The 11,756-nt window shown below is 42.8% G+C and overlaps 1 protein-coding gene across 3 annotated transcripts; it reads left to right on the forward strand.

Annotated features, from left to right (window-relative positions):
• Positions 1 to 753: 753 nt before the first annotated feature.
• Positions 754 to 11,750, forward strand: si:ch211-203k16.3 (techylectin-5B). Of its 3 annotated transcripts, XM_056405442.1 has the most exons (11): positions 754 to 978; positions 2,810 to 2,893; positions 6,024 to 6,254; positions 6,739 to 6,979; positions 7,813 to 8,028; positions 9,385 to 9,504; positions 9,611 to 9,725; positions 9,821 to 9,958; positions 10,195 to 10,411; positions 10,518 to 10,713; positions 10,787 to 11,750. In XM_056405442.1, the coding sequence occupies exons 4-11, from the start codon at positions 6,794 to 6,796 to the stop codon at positions 10,931 to 10,933; spliced, it is 1,335 nt and encodes a 444-aa protein (XP_056261417.1). In that variant the 5' UTR covers positions 754 to 978; positions 2,810 to 2,893; positions 6,024 to 6,254; positions 6,739 to 6,793; the 3' UTR covers positions 10,934 to 11,750. The 3 variants fall into 3 exon arrangements, with proteins under 3 accessions (XP_056261417.1, XP_056261416.1, XP_056261418.1); XM_056405441.1 differs by lacking the exon at positions 754 to 978 and having other exon boundaries at positions 1,839 to 2,893; XM_056405443.1 differs by lacking the exons at positions 754 to 978; positions 2,810 to 2,893 and having other exon boundaries at positions 4,120 to 6,254.
• The last annotated feature ends 6 nt before the right edge of the window (positions 11,751 to 11,756 follow it).

An 11,756-nucleotide genomic window follows, 5' to 3' on the forward strand; every position in this document is an offset into this window, starting at 1 on the left:
ATTTCACTTCAAGCTGCTTTTATCCATTTAATTTATAAGGGCTAAAAGTAATGTGCAGTCTTTATCAACATCTATCAATGACCGATAGGAACTGCATGAAGACATTAAACCGTTATAACAATAGTCAGGTATGAACACTGGAACATGTTTGTTTGTTGTAATTATTCAGTGTAAGTTCATTTGAAAGTTTATTGGTCCACATGTGTTTTTCTTGTAACAGAGTATTTGTACACCAGTTGATTACTGGCTGCGTTTACTAAATAAAAAGATCTGAGTACATCCTCCACCACTGAGGATGAGACTAGTTTAAGCGAAACACTTGTATATTATTGTATTTCAGGCATGTGGTAGAGTTCAGAATGGCAACACTACCAGGCCACAGCATTACCTGCCACCCGCAGGAGTGCCTCCCAGCTGGGGTGTGCACTCTCTCAGACAAGCCCCGCTGTCCGCTAAAGAAGATGATCTGAAGCTGGCCACTGAAAACATTTCACTGAGACATCAGATTGCCAGCCAGCAGGAAGAAAACCAAACACTGATGCAAGAGAACGGGTGCCTGCAGAGGACGCTTGGGAGAGAGCCGTACATGGCCAAACAAAACATCAAGGAGTTGGAAAAGGCTCAAGAGGCCACAAAGGCAGGCCAGGAAGAGTACAAGAGGGAGAGTGAGGAAGTTATCAGAGAGAACAAAAGGGAGAGAGAGAGAGAGAGAGAGAGAGTCTTAAAGTTCGCACTGAGGAGAATCTGATCATTTCATCCCAGCTCAGCCTCAAAGAGACTGAACTGAACCAGAGCATAAACAGGTGTAACGCTCTGGAGAAGTTCAAGAAGGAGCTTGTCGAGGGGGAGGAGAGCGGGGAGAGGAGACAGAAGGAGATGGAAAATCTGTGGGCTGAAAAAGAAGATGCCCTGATGAAAAAGGATAGTGAAGCAGAGGAGGAACGAAAGATTGTAATTGTTAAAAACATCCATCTTCAGGTACGCTGCTTCATCTTAAAATTATTCTTTGGAATAATGGCTCTTTGGATTAGAGCAGCTTGTTTTGATTGCTTTGATGAACAGAGCGGTTCAGGAGATCCTCTGTCCCCACTGTGATTCGACAATCACAGTCGTTCATTGGAAAACACAACAAAACTTCACACAACACAAAACATTTCAGATTACAGAAAGAGTGGGACGTCACTTCTTGTTTGTGACTGGACAGAACCGAAGTTAATTCAGAGTTTATTCAATGGGTGTGTTAAGGTGGGTTGGTGCTAGATTGGATCAGCCGGAGGGACCCTCTAAACTCGCTGCTGTGACTCGCTGTTTTGCTGTCAGGAAACTGGAATGGTCAGCTACACAGAAGACATTTAGAGGGCGGCTAACTGGACAGTCGTTCAGGCCTCAGGAAAAAGCGGTTTCTTTGACAAGCCAATTTCCTGCTCCCACTTCTGCTCTGCAGCGTGTCTTTTGGTGTCGTCCGATTTGGGTTTGTACTGGATAGGCCCTCTACATCTTATGGCTTTATCTTCCCCTCTACAACACCAGTTGCAAGTGTCACTTGTCAAAGAGTACAGCCACCCAACAGTTGCCAACAGGCAGAACTGGACTCAGGGTGGGCGGCCATCCGCCTCGGCCGGTTGGGTTGAGAGGACAGACGTGAAGGAGAGAGGAGAGAGAGAGACTGTTGTATTCAAGCACCCTCAGACTGGTTGTTGTAATGGTCTGGTGATACTTGTAGGTGTAATAATGTTATTAGTCATAACAGCTGCAATGATTGCAGCACCAATTAATAATAAGAAAAATAAGGAAAAGATTTTTAAATAACGTTGATACATGAAAGCAGGGGTAGCACAGTGATGAATAGAAGTCTAGTGTCTCCTAAATTTATTACAGCTGAAAAGCATAGGCTAGTCCTTGAAATGTATGGCTGTGTGTGTGTGTTGTGCACATGCGCACGTGTGTGTGTGAGACAAAACGGAGATGGAAATCTGATGGATGTGGTTGCATAATGCTGAGTAACTGCCTGGTGTAATGGCATGTGCTCCAGATAAATATCCATCCAGAGAATGGTGCAGACACGTGATGAATACTGATCAATATTGATTGATTGATTGATTGATTGATTGATTGATTGATTGATTCAAGCAGAGACTCAGAGACTCTCTGTATTCTGTGCATCACAGTGACACGACTTGTGATCAATGCTAAGGGAAGCCTTCACAAGCAATCTTATTGGAAAGCAATAGGTTAAGCTTGCAGGTCCCAGTGCTGCTGGCTCTTGGAAATAACTCATGCATCTGTAAATATTCATCTTGTTATCAGAGGCTTAAAGCATTCTGTCCAGTAAAATCTATGTCTTGTACCCAGCAGCACTGTTGAATTACACTCGACAAAAGCTCCCCCTCTTTCTGTTGCTAATGAGGACCATATTACAGTTTCTCTCAAGAAAATGTCAGCCCCTCAGCCAGAGCTCTGAAGCCTGACTGTGTTGTTCGACGAAGCCAGTTCAGAGGGACTGAAACTGCCCTGAAGAGGCGTGATTCATTTCATGCGTCTAAAAGGAAATTAAAGTTCATTCTTAAACTGAGGAATGTGTGGGTCGATACACTCTGGCTTATCAATAATCCCCCCAAGGTGTGACTGTTCATTTATTAGTTTAGGTATAGGTAGCTGCTCAATTTATGCACATGCTAACATTTCATATAGAGTAAATAATGTTGTATGCAGTACAGCCAGCCCCAGCTCACATGAAATGGATTACAACAGTGAATGAGGAATATGTGCAGCATTAATGTTTGGCTCTGACCTCATTGCTCCCCACAAGGAAACACCAAGCTCAGCACAGCGGGGAGCGTGAGCGATGGCAACAGACCTCCCCCCCTTAGGAACTCGGAGGCTGCAGGTGGAGGTGAGGCTCATAAACTAAATGAACAGCAGCAGCAGGTGCAGCAGCATAAGCAAGCGACAGTATAGCTTTGTGGCAGCGGGTACACAGGAAAATGGCGAGCAGAGTACCGACAACTGCGGTACATGATTTAGATGTAAAGGGTGCCATGGATATCCAGCATGTTGCAGTGTAGTGGCAGAGTCGAATTGACTGTCTTATAGCTTGTAGGCTTTGCTTCCTTTCTAATATTGTTCATGACATTTAGACACACAGATCACGAATCTGAAGAGTGTGAATAAAGGAGCTATAAAGTTTAATGGGCCAAAAGCCAGATCGAAATCTTGTGACTGTGAAGGCCGTAGCATAAGATTCCCATCATTTTCATGCTAAACCATTCAGTGACCTCTTCCCCATACACTGTAGGAAAGCATCTGCATTCATTATGTTTATTCATATTTGGTTTATTGAGGTTAAAGGGTTAATGTGAGGTTAACGTCCCTAATCTGTGTACATCGGAGAGATGAAGTCATACAGAGCAAGTTGTGTCAGAGCAAAGGAGTAACATGCTGTGTGTGAGCTGAGACAGTTCACTAGGTTTGTATGATTAGTCTCATTTCTTTCTCTCTGAGCTACGTACACAAACACACAAGCTCACATTTATTCATAAATTAGTTTCTTTTCCATGAACCAGTCATCTTTTTCAGAGCTTATTTAAACCAAATTGAGAGACTCACTGAGCGCAGCACCCTCATTCCACGTCAGTGTAGAGCAACAGCTTTATCCTCATAACACTTATTTCACCCTGTGTAATGGACATTTGCGCCTTACTTACACATGATTGGTCTTTAGGTTCAAAGAGGGCAGTTAGCCTTTCAGCAAAAGGTCTTTCATTGTTAGTCAGAAGAAGAGAGCTGGATAAATCAATTCGAATTCTATTTATTTGTTCCTACTCTTTTCACGTTGTTCTACACGTGCATCATGTTCCCAACACAAATAGTGACATACCTCCCACCGCCATCCTCTCTCCTTCCACCTCCTTCTTAAAACATCACCACCTGTCCTCCATCCTGTCAGACTGTCACATCACTCAGCCTCAGCTTTCAGCTCGATGTCAACGCGTCGCAAAAATCCACTTTGAATCTTGACAAATGTTGTCCTGCCTTTTTTGTGTTATGAATAATAATGCATGAAATATAAGTGAACAGCATTTCATCGTGTTCATCGCAGTAGCAGTTTTAAATGAATTGAAAAGTCCATAAATAAAAGGCCAGACTGACTAAACTTCACCTTTACACTTATGCCCTTAAAGGAGCTATTTGTCAGTTTAGCTAATGCTACATAGCCAACATTAGCATTAACAGCTGTTAATTTACCAGCTTGTGTTAGCTGACATTACAGTACATTGTAGCATGGCACAGATAAACATGATAAAGGCTTGAAAGGAACTGCCTCGAGAGGATCTTGGGAAATTAAGGCAAATTCAATGTGTGATCATCCTGTAGTTACCAGTTGTGGCCACAAAAGTAATGTAAATATGCCAAATGTTTGATCTCTTCTGCTGACGACAGCCAGGGATGGAGACATTATGTTTTCGGGTTGTCCATTCGACTGTCCGTACGTCTCTACGTCTGTACATCCGTCTTTACGCTCGTCCCATTCTCGTGAACGCAATGGCTCAGTAATGCCTTGAAGGAATTTTTTTAAATTTTGCACAAATGTTCACTTGGATTTAAGGATGAACTGATTGGATTGAGGAGGTCAAAGGTTACGGTGACCTCACAAAACACAGTTTTGGCCTCGTGAACGTGATATCTCAGTAACGCTCAGAGGGAATTTGTTCAGATTTGGCACAAATATTCTCAAAGACATTATCTTCATCAAACTAAATATAAATAAATGAATATTTGAAAAGAAATGTATTAATCAAAAAACTTGTTTATAGGATATGCAACATATGTCAACAGCACAACTTTTGGCTCTGGTGCCAGATAAACATCCCATACCACCAGGCTTTACAGACCTCTCTGAAGTCTGTATTGTTTCTCTGCTCACTTCAGTGAGGAAGCTCCTCATCAGCACAGTCAAGACCAGCAGGTCACTAAGTTGTAACGTGGTGCCACCATGTGGCCTTACATACATGGTTTCTCTCACATGCATACAGCATGTATATCATAACATTATCAGCACTATAGCAAAACATTTAATGAAGGACATATTACATTCCTGAGAGCTCATATGAAAATCTTAATTATATGCACTACATTTGCAATAGTTAAAGACCTAAGTTTGTAACGTGCTGAATCCTGAGCCTGTTTAACAGCTGAACCATTTGAAAAGTGCACGATTGCTCAGAAGTTTTTCCCTGCGAGGCCTGTTTAAGTACAAAGAACAGTGTGAGAGAGGCGCCTCAGGTAGTGTTGCAAACTGATATTGTACCGTCCCAATACAGAGACATGGTTTAGGAACATGGTTTAGGAATTTTTTTAATTACATTATAATTTAATTACATTATAATTGCACCTAAAGGATGGGGCACCTAAAGGGTGCAATTATAGGGCTTATTTCTTAATAACAATGAGACTGTGAATGTTTAAGAGCCATAGTCAAGGGTATAAAGATGGAAAGAGCGGCTTGGCTACTGTAATAGGATCAGCACCCCTCATACTCCCACTCACATCAGCCTTCATTACCACTAGCTTTGAGCTGGATTACTGTGCCTGGAGGTGATGCTTGTTTACTGTATATGGTGATGTGTTTGGGTGTTTTGCTGATGCATGTAATATATGTGCTTTACGTTCTCCAGCAGTGAACTGACTCCATACATCCCTCTCGGTTTTACTTTATAATCTGACTCTTGCATCAAATTATACCTATATTCTCTATTTCTGTCATTTATCTAGAACATACTGATTTTATTCCTCACAATATCCAGTAAAATCCCAAAAGCGTTATAAGTATGAAATACAATTCAGTACATACTGTATGGCTGCAGCATTTCATGTAATAAATAAAGGCACAGTATATAACAATATATAATAGTTTTATCAAAGAAAATATCAATGTTGCTTTTTCTCGCAGTGTTTTCTCTTATGTCTCAGTTTTTTAATTTTATTACCACTTCCCTGTTTGTCTGCCTCTCTCCATCTCTCAGTCACTGTGAATCCTCTTAGAGGTGGATTATGGGACTAAGATACAGAGAGAGCGAGACAGTGAGAGAGAGAGAGAGAGAGAGAGAGAGAGAGAAAGAAGATGAGCATGAGGCTCACAGAGTGAGAGAGAAAGCGATTCAGGAAGAGATACAGAGAAGAGGGAGAAGAAAATGGAGAGACCCCCTCAGCCTGAAATGGGCCAGGAATGGGGTTGGAGATGGTCTGTAACCAGGGTGAGTACACCACCTTTTCCACAGGTGCCACGTGTGCACAATGAACATGTTTGTTCCTTCTAGAGAATACTGCCACATTTTATCATGTCATCTTTATTTATTGTCTTTATGTATTTATTGAGTAAGATTAAGAAAATTAGAAAACCATGATGACTATCACCGTCTGATTTAGCTCAGTTGAAGCCAGAACCCCAGTTTGGCTATAACAGTAGCTGACGTGTGTGTGTGTGTGTGTGTGTGTGTGTGTGTGTGTGTGTGTGTGTGTGTGTGTGTGTGTGTGTGTTTACTGAGTTACCTGAGGACAAACTAAAGTAACGTGTTAGACTGTGGGGATCACCTTCCTCTTAATTAATCTCACTTTCCTACGTTCATGTCTCATTAGTCATACTGAGACAAAGTGACAGACATATATAGCTTTGTGAATTAGACTGTGCTCTATGAAAAGAACATAATACAATCATCTTTTATGTTGTTTACCCCGTAGGAAGAGCCAGCAGAGCCTGATACACTCCGGAGTCCCACCCCCTTTCTCACACACAATGCAGGGACAGACTAACCGAGTGGCAACAATGTCTCTCCTGTCTTTAACCAACCCCCCGGGCTGGAGCGTGTGCTCTGCCCTCTGTATCCTCATCGTGTTGCTCCCAGAGGCCAAAGCAGACAACCTGAACACTACCACTCAGCGCAATGGCGGGGGTTCCCAGTGTGGGGAGTACACTAACCAGGTAATTATTATTAGCATACAGAATACACACAGCAAAATGATCTTATTACTGTCGTCAGTTTCCTCCTTTTACTCCAGAGATGTGTCAACTCTATGAAAGAGCATTTCAGGTGTACAGAAAACCCAATAATGTTTCATTTCCAACTACATTTACAGAACTGAAAAAGTGACCTAATGATTGCAGTAACATTCTGCACTGCACATCATGTATATTTAAACATGCAAGACAGAAGTGGAGGAAGAAGCACTCAGATCCTTTTTCCCAGTAAAAGTAAAACAATGTAAAATAGTTTATTACAAGTAACAGTCTACATATACTTCGACTGACTGATTATTATATATGGTATTATTAGAGTGTTGGTACTGATGTAATATTGTGTAAATGTAACTAGTTTATCCATTCAAGATACAGTGAGTTTAGTGCAGTTGTTCCCAACCTCTGGGACGGGCCCTTTCAGAGGGTCACAAGACAAATCTGAGGGGTGTTGAGAGGAATAATGTGGCAGCTAAAAATCATATTACTGTAAGTACAGTACTTGAATACATGTACTTAGTAACTTTCCACCACTGCAGGACAGAAGCAAATGGCCATCAACTAGAGTCCAGACAATGCTTTGTTAATTTAAGCCCGACCTGAAGCATTTAAGATATAATTATTTTAAATTAAGACAGTTCAATATATTAAATTTTCGAGACTGTGGTTTTTTTTTTTCCATCCCACTCGAGATCATCAGTGATAAAACCGCAGCATGTTTCCTGGACCTCACACAGGTCTGTTCCCTGTCTGACAAGAAGCTGGAGGTTTCTCTTGATCAAATCTTCCTCATCAAACAGGTGATGGAGAACGGCATGTGTCGGCTGGTGGCCACGCTGCCTCAGCTGGACGAGCAGAGATGCCCGGATATGTTTCGCTGCACCGATGAGGTTTCCTACTGGCTGCACGAGAACGAGGAGAGGAAACAGCAGATTGTGGCGCTGAAGGAAACCATCTCTGAGCTGCAGGAGGAGCTGAGGAACCACCGGCACCGCATCAAAGTCCTCGAGCTGCAGGTGAGATTTCCATATCGACTTAACAGACCTGGGTCAACTATCAGTAACAATCCTCTCAGCTGCTTTGAGCACTTGCTCTAGTCGAGGTGGAGACTCTCTGGATGTTGTGGCAATGTGACTGGTTACTTTTTCATAGAACAAACAGAACTTCTCTCCTCATAAACTTACTCTGTTCTTGAGTGTGTGTGGTATTAAATATACATGTCAGAACCAGACTTTTTGTTGAACATTTCTTCTGCTCAGTATCTGTCTTTTCAGACTAGACATAAGATGTTTGATCAAATAAGCCTTTGTTGTCTTTCACTTCAACAAGACTGTTCTCCGTATAGTCTGACAAGCTGGTAAATGTCAGTGTTTTCAGTTTAGAGGAGGGACACTACATTATTTCCTTTGTAGACATCTGCACTGTGACGTGGTGCCTGGTCATCAAGCTGGCTTCCCCCCCAGCATGTCCTTGACCTTAGTCACTAACAGGATTAGCCTCCTACTCTTCCACGTGTTGCCTCATGCGTCTCAGGCAGTGAGCCCACACAAACAGAGCGTCTCAGCTGGAGCGGTCACTGGCCACAGGTGGACGGCAGAAAGAACTCATGTGCTGTACATTAGAAGAGGGCAGAGGAGAGGGCTACAGGGTTTGTGGTAATGGGAGTTAGTGTTATCCTCCATATCCAGGCTAGGAATAGACCACATACTGAAGTGTCTGGCTTTAGGTTTTAGAACAGAGGACTCGTCCTTTTTGTCCTGAGAGCACCAGCAGACATCGCATGTTTTGAGTTTTAATGTCTACATAGAGATAGACTAGAAAAACTGAGTAGCCAGTTTAAGTCTTAGTGGACTTTATTTTAGTTACCCACCCAATTTCAGTGTCACTCCACCCTGGTGACCCTTGAGGACGGGTGAGGAAGCCACAAGATTTGTGAATTTTAGATTTTTTGCTGTATATTTTTAGTAACACAATGAGGCAAAATTTACAATAACTACATTTTTATATTACACTTTCAATCACGTCAAAACAGAGTAAACAAGTAATAAACATTGAGATCAGTGTATTAACAACCCATGTTAAATAAGCCAGAATCCCTCATCTTGTCTGAAATGTAACTAAAATGCTAAAAATCTAAAATATAAGTTGTTGTTGTTTCTTTTAAGAAAATAAACCTATTTTACAATTTAGCATACTTCATATTCGTTATTTCAAGATCAATGTTATCTGCTAATCTGCACAGCAGCATGGCCATAAATTGCCACATTTTTTCTTTTATGTCACTTAAACTGCTGATTGTTCATGTACTCCGTGTCACACAGTAACTGCATGTTTTTGGCTGTGCATCTGTATATTTCCGTGGATAATGTCAGAGTGAGGAGAGAAACCATATGAACATCTCCTTGGAAGAGCGTTTTCATGAGCTGGAGTTGCACTATGCTGAAGCCACCACCCTGCTGCACCTTCAGGGCACTCTGATCTTGGACCTACAGGTACACTGTGTCTCCTTATCCTAACAAGCACTATTTCACTCTCAGTGAGGCAAAGAGCACATAGCACATAGGTGGTTGTTGATAGTTTGACTGTTTTTCTGTTTAGAACCAGCTCCATAATCTGACGCTTTTGGTGAATAAAGTAAAACAAAGCCCTGGCTGTTTGATCAACATCGTCCGGCCCAACCCTCTCATGAGTGCTCAAGAAGCCCTGCACCCAGGTACACACTTCCAGAAAACTCACATGCTATGATCTCCCAGCAGAGGGAGCCAAACCCACCTTGTTGATTTACTGTCTCACATTTTCTTCCTTCAGAGATTCAGCATGTGAGGAACTGCCCCATAGACTGTGCTTCTATCTACTACAATGGAGTGAGGAGATCAGGCCTCTACACTGTAGTGCCATCACTGGCAGGCATGCCTGTGGAGGTTTACTGTGACATGGATACAGATGGTGAGTCACATACAATATACGTACATGAACGATACATGACACATTACAGAGAAAGTTGGCTTAGCTTCGACTATATTTCGACCGAACAGCCAGAGTTTCAGTCTCTGTGTTGGGATGCACACACTCCACTTCGGTGACACTGAGCAACACTGATGTGACACTAATGTGCAGCTGACCTGTTGTCCTCAGTTGAGCATGGCATATGGTTTCCTCCCCTTGCCTTCTTTTTGCCTCAGGCGGTGGCTGGACTGTGATCCAGCGGCGAGTTGACGGCTCGGTGAGCTTTGACCGCAGCTGGCGGGACTACAGGGACGGTTTTGGAGACCTGCACTCAGAGTTCTGGCTGGGAAATGACCACATACATGACCTGAGCACCCAGGGAGACTACAGCCTCCGCATCAACCTGGAGGACTGGACCAACAAGCATAAACACGCCCTCTACCAGAGCTTCAGGTCAGTGTCATGCCCATGTGTGCAAGCAAGTGACAAACACATGCACAACCACCTGTATCTCATGCATAATCTCATACTGTTCCTCTGTTTGTGTGTGTGTGCGCAGTGTGGACGATGAGGAGCATCAGTACCGTCTCCATGTGTCAGGCTTCAGTGGCACGGTGCAGGACTCTTTCAGCTGGTACCACGACAAGCAGGGCTTCAGCACACCAGACAGTGGTAACATCTGTGCTGAGATCTCCCATGGTGGCTGGTGGTACAACCAGTGCTTCTACGCCAACCTTAATGGCGTCTACTACAGGGTAAGTTCACACAGACTGACCTTCACTTTAAACTGTTAAAGTCCTGTGTGCTTACCACTTCTTGGTCCCGCAGGGAGGCCACTACACCCCTAAAGGACGGGGGCCGCTGGGTCCTGATGGGATCGTTTGGCACTCCTGGAGAGACTCTGACTATTACTCTCTACGAAAGGTCAGCATGATGATCCGCCCACGCAGCTTCAGATCCCGTTTGTCACCCTGAACCACTGTCACCTTGACAACGGTTGGGACGCAGGAACAATACTCTGGCATTGGAGATGACATGGCTTCACACTGATGGTGACATCCACTGATGTTTTTATTGACAGAGCTCTACAAGAGGGAAGTGAATGTGAACAACAGTCTTTGTAGTGAGTGAACCTTCTGACTAACCTGTGGAAATGGCGTCTCCTCTCCTATTTCTGAACTGATTGTATCTGCAAATACGGCTGGTGTGCTTGATATTCCTCACAAAATATGGACTCATTTTCTGCTGCATATTTTTGGACTCACACACTTTAAACTGTAGAGTTCTTTTTGGGACATGGACATTTTTCATTCAGTCATGGGAAGTGAGTTCTTCCTTATTTTGTACTTCTATTTTCTACCTTTAGTTTGATACTTGACACACTTTTAGTAACTCCGCCAAAACAAAAAGGCAGATTTTGTACGACTTGTTGACAGCATGAAGGGGCTTGCAGTATCAAACGCTGAGAGGAGGCCTGTACAACTGGCTGGCAGAGCATGTGAGACGCCGTGGGCATGTACTTTTTATGACGTCTATATTTTGCCATTTTCCATTCACTTTGAAATCCAGCCAACTATGAATTTAATCAAATGTGTAAATCTCTATTGTAATAAGTGTATTAACACTATTAATCATTCATGACATAAGAACACTGAATTGTATTAGACAAAAAGACCCCAACCCTTTGACTTGATAAGTGCTATCGTCTCACTATATAGACTCAGACAGAGAAGATGGAGGACTGTGTATACATACATATGTGCTGTGCAATAAAGACTACATGTTTCATGTACTATGT

The sequence above is a fragment of the Seriola aureovittata genome, chromosome 19 (assembly GCF_021018895.1).
Source record: "Seriola aureovittata isolate HTS-2021-v1 ecotype China chromosome 19, ASM2101889v1, whole genome shotgun sequence".
NCBI classification, from domain to species: domain Eukaryota; kingdom Metazoa; phylum Chordata; class Actinopteri; order Carangiformes; family Carangidae; genus Seriola; species Seriola aureovittata.